The following is an 18610-nucleotide window of genomic DNA, read 5'->3' as shown; positions in this document are numbered from 1 at the left end:
CCATGTACGTGTGTCCTCATAGGTCAGCAGTTCCCCTGTACAGGAAAGTGGGACGATCCAGTCAAGTTCTCACTTGACTTCATTCAGAGTTCATTCAGTTCAGACTAGAAGCTCGTTGTTGTTTGAATCTTGCTACCCCATTGAATGAAAACAAACGATGATGTCAACGAACATTTAAGCTCTGCGAAACTTCCTCAAGCTCTAGAAATATGAACGCGGAAGGTGTTTACAAGCGCACGCACAAACGTGAGGAGGCGCGATGGATGCAAAGGACAGAGAGCGGCTGCGGACACGGAACGCTTGCAAAAGAACCGAAAGCGCCAGTGTCCTGCGCTCGCTCAGCGTCGACAACATAAACGACAATGAGGCAATGGCAGGCGTCTCGGACCTGGTTAAACATGGCAGTCTTGAACAGCGACTCATCGCCCCGAGGTACAGCTTGCTCCGTGAAGTTGGCAGGGGCAGTTATGGCGTTGTGTACGAAGCCGTTGCCCGTAAATCAGGTGCAAGAGTGGCGGTGAAGAAGCTGCGCTGTGACGCGCCTGAGAACGTGGAGTTGGCGCTGGCGGAGTTTTGGGCTTTGACCAGTCTGGAGAAACGCCATGAGAATGTGGTGCAGCTGGAGGAGTGTGTGCTTCAAAGGAACGGGATGGCCCAGAAAATGAGCCATGGTAATACGCGTTCAAAGCAGTATTTGAGGTTGGTCGAGACCTCATTGAAAGGTGAGATGTTTTTATTCAAGCCCTGGCGTTTTTCTGGAAGGTCAGCGATGGGAGAATGCTTTTGTCACGAGCTCAAACTAGTGGCCATTGTTTTGTGGCCTTTCACTCATTTGGTAGCAATGGCATGTTAGCCATTTAAAATATAAGAAATGTCAATTTTTATTAGCTTTCCCATTGTAAACGTTACTCTGAAATAAAACGGTGAGACTCCATTGTTGGAAGCGAGTCTGGCGTTTCACTGATGGACACCGGACGTCGATATTGCGCATGTCTATGTTCTACATTAAGACTGTTTACATTTTATGTAAGAATGTGGCTACTGTCGGTCAGGTTTGCCCTCCCCCACCATCCTCTCGGTTATGAAAACTCTGAGGTTGGAGGTGGGGGAGGTGCTGTGTTGGGGTCAAACCTTCTCCACACCCGCTATACCAACTTCTAACAATGAAGGAAGTGGTGTTTCCTTACATGACAACTGTGTAAATCATCTTACTGTTGAAAAATAGACAATGGGGATTTAGTACATACATTCCAGGCCAATTTGATGTCATGCATCTTAATGTCTTCTTTGTGTGACTTTTCACATGCAGATCTTCTGAATCATGTAGGCTTTTATACTGTATGATATGCAAAGTGTTGCTAGATGCATTTGCGTGAAAGCTGTTTGTCTGGTCTATATTTAGTGTAAATGGAAGAATGTTTTACTTCTAATATGGGTGAAATGTTATGAATTAATCATTTAAAGTGTTTCCAACACCTAATCTCTGGTGGGTACACAAGACTAGTGTCAAAGTCCCATTGGTTATGTGGAAATAACTGAAAAAGTATGTTAAATCATGTGAGCTACCATGTCATGCCAATGAAAAGGTTAATGAAAACAATAACCTTATACTCAAACAATAAAACTTATACTCGGCATCGCTTTATCACCGATTTAAATGATTTTCAACCAATTTCCTTGATGTTAAAGTATTTTTCATACTTTTAACTAAAATATCAACTTGATAAAGCCTTTAGACTGTTTTGTGATATTATGGTAATAATAACCGGTGACATTCACAGTGTGTGTTATATTTACAGCAGATGTGCAGATTCACGTAGTGCTTGCTCAACAAAACCAGAGAAAGTGGCAAAAATAACGCCCATGAAAGCACAGGACCATGCTTATTAATTAGACTAAGGCATTTTGGCTCGTATCGGGATACAAGCCGGTTTGTTGTTCTTATGGGAGCTTGTCCAGTCCTGTGAGAAGAAACCTCAACAGTTCAAACTGGTTCCACAGCAATCCAACCTCTAAAACTGATGACAAATCAATTCTTCTTCAACTCTTTTCATTGAATTAACTCCTTTTTTTTATCTGCTGCTCTCATTCTCCCATATTATAAAACATGTTTTCAATTGCTATAGCACACAAATGTTATGTGGAAGGTTTTCCTACAGTTTTCGCTCCCATGCTGATGTGTTATTTCTCTTTTCCTAAACACAAGGTTGGGGTGTGACATATTAAAGAAAAAAAAAGAAAAAAGTAACGTTTATCTCATAGACCCTTTAAGGCAAGTTGATGCACTTGATGGCCATATTTGTAAGCTATTTCTAGGCATGCATGCACAGCTCATGTCTACTTGAATGGGGATAGACCAAACCTATGTAACCGTAGCATATTTCAAATCAGCAATGAAATTTGACAACAGCTTGTTTTCATAGATTGTGCTAATGTGCATGCATTCTATGGTAAAAAATTAATTTAAACTTAAAATCAAGATTTGCATTCCTGTAAATGACGATTGGTACTTTTAACTGTAAGGCGAAACTACAGCTGCCATATTGTGTGGTACAATTTATCTACAAATAGACCTTCTCTGCCTTATACAGTTTCTGGTTGACATTATAGCCATGATTTACTACTTGCTATTAGTCAGAGGCATGTGATTATTAGTGCAAAGGACATTCTCATTTTATTGAGCATTTTATTTCATTTTTGGTCTGTTTTTCCAAACAGACTGACTTGTAGGAGTGCACTAGGATATCAACTAAATCAAAGCCAAAATAACAAACTAAAAGCCACAAATCTCCATCTTTTGATTTCATGCCTTCTTTAAACATCATAAATAATCTAACTTACTGTCAATAAGCAACAACTGGTAGTTTAAACCATAGTATTTCTGTTGAAGGGGAAGTCGTTTAAGACTTTTAATTAGGCAACAACAGTTTTGAGTAGTTCTGCGAAAGTTGCATTATAATCCTTCCTTTTGAAATCATGGTTGTTTTTTATTAAAGTTTCATACCAATGCAAACATCTCCTAAACGTTCAAATTTAAGTATATTCATCTCTGCATCTTTTTTGTTTGTGTGTGTTCTTTTAGGTGAGCGTGTATTGTCGTGTCCTGATGAGCCCTGCTACCTGTGGTTTGTTATGGAGTTTTGCGAGGGAGGGGATCTGAATCAATTCATCTTGTCGCGACGGCCCGATCCCCGTACCAACGCCAGCTTCATGATGCAGCTGAGTAGCGCTGTGGCGTTCCTGCATGAAAACAACATTGTTCACAGAGACCTTAAACCAGATAATATCCTCATCTCGGAGCGTTCTGGCGCACCTGTGTTGAAAGTAGCCGATTTCGGACTGAGCAAAGTGTGTGCTGGTCTGAGTGCCGGAGTACGAGACTCAGAGGAGGGACGGGATAAAATCAAGAACAGTGTTAACATCAACAAGTTCTGGCTCTCATCGGCATGCGGCTCAGACTTTTACATGGCACCAGAGGTTTGGGAAGGACATTACACAGCCAAAGCAGACATTTTTGCTGTAGGCATTATCATCTGGGCCATGATAGAGAGAATCACATTCATTGACGCCGAGTCAAAACGGGAGCTTCTCGGGACGTATGTGCGGCAAGGTTCGGATATCGTCCCAGTTGGAGAGGCTCTTTTGGAGAACCCAAAGATGGTGCTGAGTATTCCCCAGCGCAGGCGCTCGCACATGCCTGAGGCACTCCGGAAACTTTTGCAGGACATGCTGGCCGTCAATCCTCAGGACCGACCAGACGCACTAGAACTGCACAGCAGGATGGGACAGGTCACTTGCGCAGCATGAACTCTGACCTGAATGCACACACAGGTAAGCCTTTGCCAGTGCAGTTTCCAGAAATGTTGTTTTTTGACTATATTTTTGTGTCCAGTGGCAGTAATCACAGCTGGTAACAGACAATGGTAGAATGGCAGAAATGCTGTGTATTCTTATGTTATCTCTTAAGGACAAACGCAGGATGAATTTGAAAGCCGGTAGAAAATTTGATATTATGCTCTTTTACAAAGTCTTGATTTTGTTTTGGGGGGGTACTTGAACATGCTCTCATGCTTGGTGGTTTGAAAAATGCATTATTTTCCACATAATTTACATTGTTACAATACCCTTTTCCCCAGCCTGGGCCCAAATGTCTCGATTAGTTCCAGATTTGATGAGGGCCCGTCTTCCAAAAAACTAAATGTGTTGTGATTAATTAGCTGTTCTAGTGTGTTGTGATTGGTGAACAACAATGTTTCAGGACTGCCACGCCCATCACCAAAGCAGAAAGTTCTGTCTGCTCCGTTAAGGAAAGTGTCAATTAGGGTTTGACGATGACTACAAAATTGGCATTGTACGATGTCCACAGAGAAACATCACATTGGACAATGACATTGGGGGAGGAGTTAGGGGGTGTGCCCGAAGTGTGAATACATGGGTGATTCAGGAAGACGAGGGGAAACACACATGATTGCTAATGGTTGCCTGTTATATTACAGTACTCAAAATTTCTCTTACCATATAAACAGAGAAAGGAGAGATGACTAAGGACGATTGCGAATGATTTGCAGATCCTCAGCACCACTGACACACATCTAATCTTGTAAAATGTGCGGCAAGTACTTCTGCTCCATAGTATAAACAGAGACAAGTACTAGTACAAGTAATTTTGTTTCAAATATTGAATTGGGATGCAGTGTTATTCTGGGGGGGGGTTTGGGTTTGGGATGGGGGATCACAATGTCGGCTCAAAATTGTGATGTCTATCAGCCATCGGCGATAGTCGGTGTGGGCTATGGGCCCAACCCTAGCGTCAATATTGGCATATGAATTTGAGCCAAATTCAGACCCCAAGAATATTTAGTCAGTGGATCACGCAGAAATTTGCACACTGATATTGCCGGACATATAAGAGTGGTCTTTAATTCTAACATTTTAACATGATAATCTTTGCAGTGACACTGTGATACAGTTGAATTTATATATACACCATAGTCTCACAATTGAATTGTAAGTTCTGCAGATTACATCATTGTCCAGTATTGTACTGTAAGCTATTTCTAAAATGTTTTCATAACTGTAACATACATATTTACATACATAATTATTCAGGTGCATGTGTAATAACCGCATTAAAATTCTCAGCGAGGTAGAAAACATTATGCTGCAATTAAATTCAAAAGGCACGGGGTGAAAAAAAAGTACTCTTTAAAAGTGTTTCTTCACCATGGCGAAAGCTTAGTAGCACTTCGTCTTTGTCGTCGTAGTCTTGTCTGATGCACTCAACAAAGCGTTCTAACCACAACCTCATCCCTCTCTATCCCCCAACCATTCGAATTTCTGTAGGTGGGAATTATTTTAATAATATTGTAAAGGACAGCTTTGTGACATCACAAAACCCTGGGAAAAACGCTGTAGTCCAAACGAGCCGTTCATTGTAGTTCTTGAAAAAGGATTCTTTTATCACGTTATTGCAAGTGTCTTATTTGACCATTTCAGTTTCACAGTGGTTTTGACAGCTCTGCTGGGACTCTATCAGGATGTGATTTGTTTAATGACATGACTTTCAGAGAGCTTCTGTTTGCATGCTATAACAGCCTCTTTTGTTTTTAAAAGTGCATGCTGGGATAGCTGTTATACAACCGCACCCATTCTCCACCACCCCTCCTCTAACACTCTCCATTCCTCCTTCTTCATCTCTCTCTATTTTCCATACTCTTTGCCCTGGGGGACAATGCTCATCAGGCAGACCAGGTGACTCGAAGTTCTTCCTAGTCCTGAAATGGAAAGATTTTTTTGTTTTGACATGCCACACATAACTGACAGTTCCTTGCAAGAACCAGTTTATTCAAAGTATTACTGCATTAGGGTGCATAATGAACTTTCTCAGTTTCAGTTATGAACCAAAATGAAATGTTTGTTTTTTTTGTTAAATATTGATATTTATTATAGGTATCGATATTGAACCTTTACCAAAAAATGAAAATTGTCATCAATTATTCAACCTCATGTTCCAAATCTATATGACTTTAAATCACAAATTAGGATATTTTTTACGAAACCTGAGAGATTTCTGTCCCTCCATTCAGGTGACCAAAACACAAAAGATCTAAAAGATGATAAAGGCTTTGTAAAACAAATCATTAACTACACAGAGCCGTTGGTTACTGACAAGCTGTGCTAAAACATGCTCAAAATATGATTGTGGTTTAGCGCAGCTTGTCAGTAAGATGTGCATTAAATATCACATTCGATTTATGGTGCAGCCCTAGTTTAAAACAGCGTGAGAGAGTGAGTAAATGTTAACTGAATTTTGATATAGGTTTAATTACCCCTTTAGTTTAAAAACACTAACAATTTAATGTGACACCGTGAAATGTAATCTCTTAAGCAAGTCTCAAAATGTATTAAAATAAATGTTGCAATGACCAAATCATGCTGTAGCATTTATAGGTGATTGATTTTAGCTTTTAGTATTTTATTTTTGGTTAACTTGGATACTAAATTAGTATTTGTGTGCTCAAAAAGAGTATGAATGCATATGAAAGGGCTCGTGAGTTCCCCAGCCATTATGAGGACATTACAGCTGTCTGCTACTCCAGTCGTCTTTTGTTCACCATCCCCCTCTCCTTCTCTTCTGTTGCTACATTCAGACAGGAAAAGAAAACTGCTTGGAGCCTCTTGGTTCATTTGCTCTCTCTCTCTCTCTCTGGTCTGTATGTGTGGGACGTGAGATGGTGGGTTTGCATCCGAAACGGCATGCGCTGTGTAGTTTGAGTGACTGCAGCGGGGCGTTTAGCTCTCTTCCTGACTCAGCACATAGTTTGAGCTGCAGGATATGAGGAGGGGTGAGCTCTTTATACTGTATGCATCTGAGATCAAGCGGCAAACGTGTTGACTGATTACAAATAGCCTGCAAAGATTTTTCTATGCGAGATATTTTTAATGCTTGTAAATCTGATTACTTATCAAGCAATCTGAGATTTGGACCCATTTAAGTCATGCATTATGCAACAGCACAGCTATTATGACATCATTTCATCCTGTCAATCAACCTCTTTTCTTTTTAGTTTGTATGTCGTGTTGTTTTCTGTCTTCTGGGTTCCCATGGTGAATGGGAAATGTATTATATTAGCTATAAATGCATTTTAAGTTCATATTAAATGTCTGTATAGTCAAATGTGTGACTATTTCAGGTACTAATCCTAACGACTTGTATTTTTTTTATTCTGTTTTAGGTTTTCCCTTTCCATAACAGACCAGAAGGGACCGCGTTGCTTGGAAAACTGTGAATCCTCCATTGCTGATTTAATGTGAAGAGTACAAAGTACTCAACATGAACACCAATACAAAGTTTGCCACAAAGAGATTTCCAACTGACCGTTCACTTTTTTTTTGTTTACATTAGTAATTTAAACGAATCATTCAGTTATCCCAGAAGTGTTCAGCCTAAATCAATCATCAGTTATGTCACTCAGAGTGAAGTATAGCTAAAAATGATGTTACGATGCAGTGAGTACAATCAAGCTAAATCAAGCAAGGTCTTTAATAGTCTTACTGAGGGACTGGGACTTTAAAATTCTGTTCTCAGAGCCTCCCTGCTCGCTCATCCCCTCAAAACAATCATATGCCATAAAAACAGACCATGAGGAAAGTATTTCAGTTATTTTATTCAGTTTTATGAGCAGTAAAGCTTTCAGTTTTAGTTTACAAATTATTATAATTTTTTTTGGGGGGGAAGGAAATCCAAATACAAACAATTGTCACAAATCCTGTCATTACCATAGTCTCACACTTGGCTCTTACTTGACTCCACAAAATTTGATCATCTTTATCTTTCCTCTGTCACAACAAAATAGCTGAAATCATGAGAATTAAAGACCAACTTTCTTTAACCTGGTTTTCATTTGCCATTAAAATGCTGATGATTTTAAGCCCAAACCCAATATTACGCAGATTTATCCTGGTGCCTTGAAGTCTAGTGATATAAGTGAGATTTCTAGTAGTGTTTTGTTTTGTTTTACAGCTTTATCTTTTAGACATGCAGTACGTTTTGCAAGTTTTTAATATTTTAACACTTTACATATTAGACATGCGCAGTTTAACCATTTAGGTGTTTGTTTGTACATTGTGTGAGAATTTTTTTTTGGCCAAAAAAAATGATTAATTCTGGTGCCCCATTTACAATAATGCGGTCACTTATGAAAAAAATAGTGTGAACAACACTTCTGCACGGACACGCACACTACTACAGTTTCACGGTTTAGTTGTCTTGGAATCTGGTAGTTTAAAATATGGATTTGATTATGATTAAAGGGAGCAGTTAAAGACCGTGTGAGTGTTATTTGTTTTATATTAGAAATACTACTTATGCATTTTCAATATAGAACAGATTTTTTGGTTGATTTGTCAAAAATCCAATATTTCTTTTTTGTTAACCGACTACTTGATGATTTCAAATGGATGTGAGCTCATTAGTGTAGCTCTTTTTCATCTGTGTCCTGAATGCTTCACAGAGAAGAATTTGGAGTGGTTTTGCCTGACAGTTTGTGTGTGCTATAGTTCTACCTCAGCACTCGTGTGTTTTAGTATCTAATTCACTAAATAAACTAACAGTGCTTTCTGTTTTTTGGTGAGGCTAGTAATAAATGTTTTTCAGATGGAATAATTTATTTATTTTTTGTTGTTTTTTTTAATAATAAATCTATAGTGTCAAGCTTTTTAATACTTTTAGCTTCTTTTATTCCCCTTTCTCTGTTCGTGACTGCTTATTGCTGTCTGCTGTGAGAGAAACCTGAGGCCTGAGAGATCAATACTTTTTTCTTTTTTTAGATTAAATCAGCCTCAGGTTTAAGGTATTTTGAGAGATGGACCGTGTGGCTCTCCACCTGGGAACAAGAAGTGTTTTGTTACTTTTTAAGTGTTCAATTATGTTTTTATTTTGTCAGCTAATGCTATTTGGTTTTATTGGGAACATTCTTTTGGATTCTTTTAAATCCACTTTAATTTTCCCGAATGGCAATTTAAATGATTGTGTCTTTTACAAGGTTCAGTTAATCCTGGAAAGAGTTGGTAAATGTTTGTGCATTTGCTTTTTTGTCCTTTTAATTATGACTCTTTTCAATTGGAATGTTTCAGAGAGCATAAACACAGAGAAATTAGTTTTAGCAGTCATACGAACCACAGTATTAGACTGCACTTGCACTGAAGAGAGTGAACCGAGTTTAACAAAAGCTCACTTCCTGTTCTATAATCTCTTTTGCTTCAATTCTTTGTATTCCTTGTGCTCCAACTATGACTGTACAGCGCACTCTATGCAACCTCTCCTTTTCTGACACTGTATGATGCTGCTCTGCTCAGACCATGGCAATTTGTTGTTCCTTTTATGATTTTTTTTTTTTTTTAATGGAACACTTTCTGCTTTTAGTGTGCAAATGTTGGAAATTTTTTCCTTTGTGTAAAGCACACTAGAGCTGTGGACGCTTCATTAGCTCGGGTATCATCCCTTTTTCTTTTGTTGTTTTTGTTCAATAAACCATGTAAAACCATAACCTATGTGTGGTTTCAATGTTTGTTAAAGTATTGTTCCAGAAAACGTTTTCAAAATTACAAAAAATGGCAAGTTCCACATGAAATTAAATGTGACATTTTGAAGTAAAAAGTTATTACTGTGACCAGACTTTAGTTTAATTGCTACAGTCTGACTACTAAATACTCTTTTTGGTTTTTGTTATCAGATACCCCAAACAGCCACACTACACTAATCAGTTCAGACAAGACAAATCCCCTCCTAAAACAAAGTGATCACCCTCCATAGACTGCTGTTATCCAGTGTATTAGGCAGTCATGCGGGAGAGGTATTGTTCTCGTACACCAGCACCCAAACACCTGCCTGGATTTATAACCTGACACTATCAGTTCAGCCAATTTAGGGCCTAACCTTGTGTCATATCTCACAATTAAAGCCATTGCCATAGTCATGAATAATGCGGAGTATATCAGCTGCACCAAAGAAGGAAATGATGTCTAATTACTACATATTAAATCTAAGAACAAGGTGACAGACAGAAAGAGTCTTGAAGAGCGAGGAGACATGGGGGAAGGGAATGGCCAGTCTGTGGTGATGGTGTGTACTGGGGGAGGGTCTTTCCCATTCTGTAGGATCATATTGGATGACGGAGTAATCTTTGTACTCACTGACCCTGCGGATGGAGGGAAACCGCTTTGTAATCAGGTCATTACATAACACAATATGTGCATCTTAGAATGACAATGTGGGGTTCTATTTTTCCAGGTTTTTAGGCATCATTCAAACATTTCAGGAACTGTGGAATAGCATTTTCTTAGATAGTTTTGCATAATGCATTATTTTAGTGTTCACATAAAGATGAGCTTTTCTGAAAGCTTGCAGTAGAATGCAGCATCATGAGTGATGCGTCACTGGATTTAGGTCACTCTAAATGGAGCATAAGTGCGTCAGAGTCAATCAAAAAGGCTAGGTGGTCAGTAACAACTGGACAGATACTGTTTCAGAGATATACAATAGTCTGATTTATTATATGCGTGTGAGTTTTGACTGTGCATATGCAAACACAGAACAAGATTCTAGTTTGTTGTTTTTAGTTGAAGTAGACTCTGCACCTACATTTTTGGTTTCAACTCTTGAAAGTCTATGATGAAACACATTTCAGTAAAAGAACTGACTAAAGGCAGGCCTACTTACTAACTTAAGATTTCTAAATAGCAACATTAAATATTTTCTGGGATATGAATGAACACAAACTTTGATATAGGCTTCAGGCAGGGAATGATTTATGTGTGCTAATAGCTTTAAGCCTCATGGAAACATAAAGGAGTGGTGAAACCATTCTGTGCCTGGTGAAATATCTGAAACACCGCCCTGACTCATCACCTCTCTGTCTCAGATCTTGAAAGCTTCTAGGTAAAGGGAGCAGATCATATAATTTGCAAATGGAAACTGTACACTGTAATGTACTGTTAAAGCAAATCTTAAATACAACCAAACATGCAGCCATTTAATAATTAAATAGAGCACATAAAAGAGTAAAAAAATGTGTGATTTGTCAATTAACTGATTTCTAGTATTATGTAAATTCAAAAATTCACATTGATTTTACAGTATATAAAAATTTAATTCAGTTAAAGATGGCCATCACCGCCACCTTGTGGTCACTTCAGAAATTGTATAGTAAATGTAGGATTACTGCTGTGCTGTATCATATTGAATTTAAGATATAAGCCCTGAGGAGTTTATGGGTGGGAAGCTGACTATGCTTAAAGCTTATATAACTCTGCTTATGTATATGTGAGACATAAGCAGAACTGGCATGCCACTATAATAGCGACGCTCAAACATATAAGTATTTAATTTTTAATGATATTGTACAATAGGACTCTATGTTAACTTTGAGTTTGTTTTTATCTGTCTGTTATACTTTAACACAATGACTGATGTAGTATTAATAATTAAATTTGTTATGCAGTGAAATGGAATCTAATTCATTGTGACACCAAGTGATTTACAATGCAAATACATTCTTTGTTCCCATACCTTTGGCAGAACAGTAAAAATACTGTTGTATGGGGATATAGTGTAAACAGTAAAACAGAAACTGAGAACAAGACAGCCTGCAAATGACAGCCCAAATTCTATCTGCTTCTTGAAAATTACAACAGATAGTGTAAAGTGGATCTCATCTCAGTTTTGGCATGCTATTTGCATATGTAAGTATGAGTGGTATCATGGGATTTAGCATATGGGATTTGTAATGATTTAATACAAGAGTGTGGTTTTCATGTCTTGTACAACAAAACAGGAGAACTTGAAAGAAAAAATATTAATAAAAAATATATTTAATGATTTATATTAATGATTTTAATCCAAAACTAATTAATATAGATCAAATTTTACTACCATATTACACTAGTTAACATTTTTAAAATGAAAGCTTATCATTGTTATGCTGATGACATGCAACTGTATTTTCTTTAGTACTGATAGACTAGACAAACTGTCCCTTTTGCTATTGTTTAGTCTCCATAAACAAATGGATGGCAGACAATACTGTTAAAACAGAGCTGATGATTACTGCCCCTGACAGCACCCTAAGATTAGGCAGGTTATTGGGGGTCTATCATCCTCTGACTGCAGTGACATAAGAAATTTGGGTGTCATTTTTGATAGATCTTTACGTTTTAAATAAGTCTGTAGTTTGCTTATGTTTTTTCCATCTCAGGAACATTGCTAAGATTAGCTCTATTGTTTGTTGTCTATTGTTTGATGGAGATGCTTGTCTATTGTTTGATGGAGATGCTTGTCTATTGTTTGATGGAGATGCTCGTTCATGCCTTTATCTCTTCTCTTCTCAATGTTCTGTACACTGTTTGAACAAATCTATTATGATCAGTTACATGCTGTACAGAATATGGGTGCAAGGCTTTTGACTAGGACCAGCAGATGGTCCCACATTACTCTCATGCTTAAGGCCCTCCATTGGCTTCCTATTGATTTAGAGTGCATTTTAATATTTTGGTTATTGCTTATAGACCTCTGCATGGTCAGGCACCCGTTTATATCCAGACCAGGATCTATTACATGCACACTCTCCTAGCCAGTCTTTGAGATCTTCCAGCCTAGACCATTTCATTATTCCTAGAACATACACGTCTTAAGACAAAAGTGGACCATGCTCTTTGTGTTGTGGCTCTAAGGCTCTGGTACACGCTTCCTTTAACACTGAGAACAAGGCTATGGGTTTTGTGGAATCTAAAAAAAAAAAAAAAACTTACAGATCTTTTGGACAATCTTTTAACAACATGGTTTGAATTTTGTGTTATTTGAACTGCTGGTATTTAATTTGTTTTTATATAATTTTATTTTACTGTAGGCCTAAAGCACTTTCTGGCTCCTTGTCTGTGAAAGGTGCTAGATAAATTTTACTTACATAACTGCTACAAATTTATATGGTAGAAAAAGTAATAGTAGTATGCTATTTCGTATTCTCTTTTACAGTCATTTACACTTTACTTTTAACTAATTAAATAAATAAATAACCCATTGGCGGACAGCCGCTCTGACGCAATATTAAAATCTCAGACTAGGCTCAGCGCAGCGTTAGTCAATTAATGCAGAGTTTTATATTGTTTATATTTATTTATTTGTCATAAAACACATTAAAAGTGTCCAGCGGACATAGAACCACTCTCTGTGCAGAGGTTTTTAGTTTGACGTAAATTTATCCCAATGTAGCCGTCATGTTTATTAGGAAACTCTGATGACTAGTTGACTTCTAGATGATGCCGTCGCACGTCGATGACAATATAACAAACACGTTGAGACAAGACGATGGAATGTTGCACAGTCGGTTAGTGTACCGTCGTGACGCGAGGTCCCGTAAGTTTCAGTCTTTAAAACTAATATACGCAACAAACTAACTGTTCCAGTGCTTTCACACCCACTCGCACTGCTCACTCCGCCCATGAACCGTCAGTTTATAGAAGGAAGCGCTGAGACACCAGAGAGAAGGATTGCTCGTGTGCCAGCTGATCAGAAGTGAAGATGGCTGAGGGAAAACTAGGTGCTAACATCGGGGGCAACATTGGCGCGGGAGCTGGCATCCTGGCCAAACGCTTTCAGAAATCAATGAACCGAGCACAAGAGAAGGTAGGTGGGGTTCTTTTTTTCTTTTCTTTTCTTTTTTTTTTAGTTTAGTTTGGGACCTTGGCTCTCATGTCATGCTGCTCTGGGTGTGTATTTTGTACGTGGGTGTCCAACATATTTGCTCCAAAATGTTTAGAGGCCTAAAGAAAACTGGTACAAATGTTCAGAAGATATGTAAATATAGTGTCAGTTGTTATAGATGTTTCAAATGAAATTGTGTGAACACAAAGACTACCACTTCCTGCCCTCAATCACTTCCTCCCTAGGTTCACCTCCTCTCTACTATATAGGAGACTGCACACTTTAATAGTGTTTAAGTTAAAACACCAATTTTTCACATTTTGGAACTTTTAAGTTTGTTAAATGCTTCCTTTTAACATTTCTGATATTTCCTAATCATAAGTAGCAATGGCTGCAACTGATATTTCAAGGGTAAACGTTGAACCGCTTGGCGATTTGATATTTCAGAAACCACATCGGCCTACAGTGACAAATCTTGTTACTCGGCCTGGTATAGTGTCTTGCGGTTCTTATCTGAAATGATTGATCAGAAGTGGGTCTTCTCCATGTGATTGTGTTGTTTGTAGGTCCTGCAGAAACTGGGGAAAACCATGGAGACAAAAGATGAGCAGTTTGAGGAGTGCTCTGCCAACTTAAACAAACAGCAGGTACTTCATCAGTACATGTCTGAGAGAACGACACATTGGCTGTAGGTCACAGTAGATTTTGTTAGCTCAAGCATGTCACTCAATATTGGACACTGCTGTTTTTCAAAGCGACTGCATTGGAAGAGTTGTGTTGTATGAACATGGACAGAATCATCGTTGAAAGTAGCACAGGAAACTCCACCTTTAGAACATGTCAATATGTGACTTGCTGTACAGTTGCAGAGACTGACCTTTTCTGCCTCTGTTCTGTACTGCTTATGCTATCAGCCAACCCAGGAAGCCCTTTTAAAATGCTATTTTAGTTTGGTATTAGTACCACGTTTCATTATGAACACTAACAAACTTAATCATATTAGACTAGTGTTGACCTAGTTTCTCACTTATCATCTTTACATCCTATTCCATATCCTGGATACATCGTACCACTGAAAATATATTGTATTTGTTAAATGATGGTAGATAGTTTTACACTCTATAGATGTAATCAAGATAACATAATGAATTAGGTAATTTCTTCTTTTAACCTTAAATAACTTTTTGCCAAATAGATTAAATAATTTATTAAGAAAAAAACACAACCTACAGCAGCTTTAGAGATGCTCATTAGCAATATCTATGGCTTTCGAATGTACATAAAAATGTAAAATAAGTAATTTTCTTAACACCTGTACATTTTCTATTTTGATTTAAAAAATGTTCCATTTCCCGAAAGCTGCCTGTTAAGGTCTTTAATAAACATTAAAAAATTACTTATTTAGAAAAGCAAATATTTAAAATGATGATACTTAAACCTTTTGCCTTTAGACAACACAATATATATTTTTTCTTTCCAGGCAGATGGCATCAGGACTCTATAAGGATGTTAAATCTTACTTCAATGCAGTTAAAGGTACTGTCACACTAATGATCAAGTACAGCCATTTATTTTAATAATACATTTTTAAAATTGACAGTTATGCTGGGTACACACCAAAATAATTTTTACAACTTATAAGATTTTCAAACCACAAACATGAAGATAAAAAATCCTAGATTTAACCGTTTTGCCCCTATAAGACAGCACACCACACACGAACAGATTTCCAACCAGAGTCTTGACTGTGAACACAGGAAATATCGCGAGACTTCAGAATAAGCATTGCGGACGATATGCAGGAAGAAATTGCAATGATAGTGTTTGGAATGATTTTCACAGAATATTCATGGGGGAAAAAAAAGAAAAGGGTTTGGGTGGAGACGGTGGGGACATGGTCTGTACAAGTTTCAGAGTGAGCTAGAGGTGAGCAATGGTCACAAAATCATGAAAACAAAAAATATTTCTATATATTTGTTCTCAATTCTCTCTTGGTAAAGAGATCTTCTCTTTGAAATTGGAAAATTAAATAAACTTTAAATAATTGTTATTAGATCTTACATCACTCAGAACGTGATCATCTTGCTTTCTGATTGGATATTGTTTCGTTTCACGTGATAATCTTCAGAGCGTGCGCGCATTTGTTCTCGGGGTTCCCCCACACATCAGGATTTCTGATCGTAAATATTAAACATGTTTAATATTCATGATTCGCGATCGGGGCTGCTAATGGAAAATCTGATAAAAATTATCTGTAGAACCATCAAGATAATCGGGACATAATCAGCCTGATTATCTTTTGGTATGTACCCAGCATTACTGATTGAATACTGATACTGATATTTGTTTCAAAGGGATTCAGAGAATAGCACAATGTACAGCCTAATTACTGACTAATTGTGCTCAGGTGTCATTAATGTGGTTGGCCTGTAGGCTGCTGGCTGACTGTGAAAGTGAGATGGTGTCTCGTTCTAAGCACGAGAAAACAAGTGGACAAAGATAGTCTTGGTTGTGTTTCTCTCATTCTGCATTTGGGGAAGTGAATGTATCTTAATAAATGGAAGTGAAAATGCTTATTGTCTAAATGTCTACAAGAATAGTTGACGCTCCAACTTGAATTGCCCAGATGTCAGTTTGCAGAGGCTTAGGAAAATATGAAGAAGAGATTGAGGTAGACTCAAGATGTTTGTGGTCTTCTTGCTTAAACCAAATGCATAGTTTTGGTGGAAACCTTCAAGTCACTGCTTGTTTTTAGCCCCCAGGTGTTCTTAAAGGATGAAGTTGTTGTCAGTATCTAAAATAAATGCGAAATCTCTGATTTTTGCTATCTATTTTTAAGCTACAAGTCAAATTCATTTTTCCTCATACTAAACCATATAGAATTGGTTTTCAGAGAATGTGTATAAAGATTATTTTTATCTAGACTGTACATTGAATATAATTATTAATCTAATAAATTTCCATCAAATTATGCATGTTTTTCATTGCTTGAATGAATACTGAAGAAAAAAAACCTTCAGATAATCATGGGTGGATTTCATCATTTTTGCTAAAACAGTCTCATCTCTGTAACTTGTAATGACTTGTCTTGGACCGCTACAGAGCTTTAGGACTACTGCCAAATTGTGTAACAGTTTTATAAGGAATTTGTCACATGATGTTTTGTACACTCCTTGTTTTTCAGCGATGCATGATTCATCCAAACGCCTGTCCCAGACTCTTAAAGATATCTATGAACCAGACTGGCTTGGTGTAGGAAACCTGCCTGTTATAATGGAGGTTAAACTAGGCCTTTTGTGATATTTCATAGTAAAAATCTCTCCACTCTCTTTGTCTTCCTCATCTCTTTGGCTTTGTATTGCAGAGTGAGGATCTCCTGTGGAATGACTATGAGGAAAAGCTCAGCGATCAAGTTGTTTCGAAACAATGGAGAATTATACCGGACAGTTCCAAGATGTCAAAGTTCGTAAAATTGCTTCATTATGCATGCAATATGATTGCAATATGTTTTTTTTCCATTATCTTCAGTCCAGGTCTGTTCAGTGTGCTTTTGCTCTTTGTCAGGGTTGGTGTTCAAGTACTGTTTTTAACATTGTCAAGTAACATTGTTTGTAACATTGATGTATATCATGGGTGTTCTATTAATAGCAAATGCATGTGGTTTTTACATAGAACTTGCAAATCAGTTCTAATATTGTGATCTTGCAGGAAAAGAGTGGCTAAACGAGGAGGAAGCTGGTTGACTACGATTCAGCTCGACATCATCTGGAGGCACTGCAGAACTCCAAGAAGAGAGATGAGGCCAAAATATCAAAGGTCAGCTCACATTTGATCATCTAAATAATCCCTTTTTATAATTGTTTATGGTTCTAGTTCAACAAAATTGGGATGACTGTTGGTGATGTTTCCTTTTCAGGCTGAGGAGGAGTTCAATACAGCACAGGAAGTATTTGAAGAAATAAACAAGGAGTTGAGAGAGGAGCTGCCTGTTCTTTATCAAAGGTTTGTACAGCTTTATTAACAAAAATTCAACTAATAGGAGATAAATGCATTCAGACAGTTCTTCCTGTCACTAAGGTGCTATGGTGGGATGAATAATAATGCAACTTATTTTGGCTACGCTCTCTTTCTGCTTTCAGCCGTATAAGCTGCTATGTCACCATGTTCCAGAACATCTCAAACCTACGTGATGTCTTCTACGAGGAAATGAGTAAGGTAAGAGTCTAACATTTGTGTTTGTGAGTTGTTTTGCTGTGTGCTTCTAGCCTGGAGCTTTCTGACACTTGATAGACAGCAATGCAACTGACACGTTCAAAACCCAAAAAGGTAGTAAGAACATCAATAAAATAGTCCATACAACTTCAGTGGTCCAACTTTAAGTATTTGAAGCTACAAGAATAGTTTTTGTGTACAAATAAAACAGAAAATACAAATTAATTCAACAATTTCTTCTCTTCCGTGTCCGTCTGCGTCTCGCGTTCACAAGAGTACCATGACACGTGTGTGGCTGCTGCTAACGCAGGAGCTGCATGGTCTATATTAACCATGTCCTTACTACCTTTCTGGGCCTTGTGCTGTCTATGCAGATTTCATCAAAAATATCCTAATTTGTGTCCAGAGGATAAATGAAGGTTTTATGGGTTTGGAAAACATGAGTAACAAATGACAGAATTAAAATTTTTGGGTGAATTATCCCTTTAAAAAGTCAGTGTGACTCACAAGATTTCTTTTCAAGTAACATTGTTTAATGTGTAATTAGTTCATTGCTGCTGATTGACAATTTAATCTCACGTTCAGTTGAATCATAACATTTATAATATGATGAAGACTCTCGAAGACCAGCACTCCACCAAACCTTCATCGTCAAAGGCCTTAACAGGTGATGTCTGTATTTGCAAATAATTAATTTCT

At 37.7% G+C, this 18610-nt stretch overlaps 1 protein-coding gene and 1 pseudogene across 1 annotated transcript; both read left to right on the top strand.

Moving 5' to 3' along the window:
- The first annotated feature begins 40 nt into the window (after nt 1–40).
- LOC113091478 (serine/threonine-protein kinase 35-like) lies at nt 41–9548 on the top strand. The gene is made up of 3 exons (XM_026257040.1): nt 41–722; nt 3083–3831; nt 7236–9548. Exons 1-2 carry the CDS (start codon nt 260–262, stop codon nt 3805–3807), a joined length of 1188 nt encoding a protein of 395 aa, XP_026112825.1. The 5' UTR covers nt 41–259; the 3' UTR covers nt 3808–3831; nt 7236–9548.
- Nucleotides 9549–13296: 3748 nt separating this feature from the next.
- On the top strand, nt 13297–18578 carry LOC113091479 (bridging integrator 2-like; annotated as a pseudogene).
- The last annotated feature ends 32 nt before the right edge of the window (nt 18579–18610 follow it).

Source organism: Carassius auratus, unplaced genomic scaffold (assembly GCF_003368295.1).
Source record: "Carassius auratus strain Wakin unplaced genomic scaffold, ASM336829v1 scaf_tig00214195, whole genome shotgun sequence".
In the NCBI taxonomy this organism is placed as follows: domain Eukaryota; kingdom Metazoa; phylum Chordata; class Actinopteri; order Cypriniformes; family Cyprinidae; genus Carassius; species Carassius auratus.
Note: the sequence above shows the minus strand (reverse complement) of the source record. Positions and strands in the feature narration are given on the sequence as shown.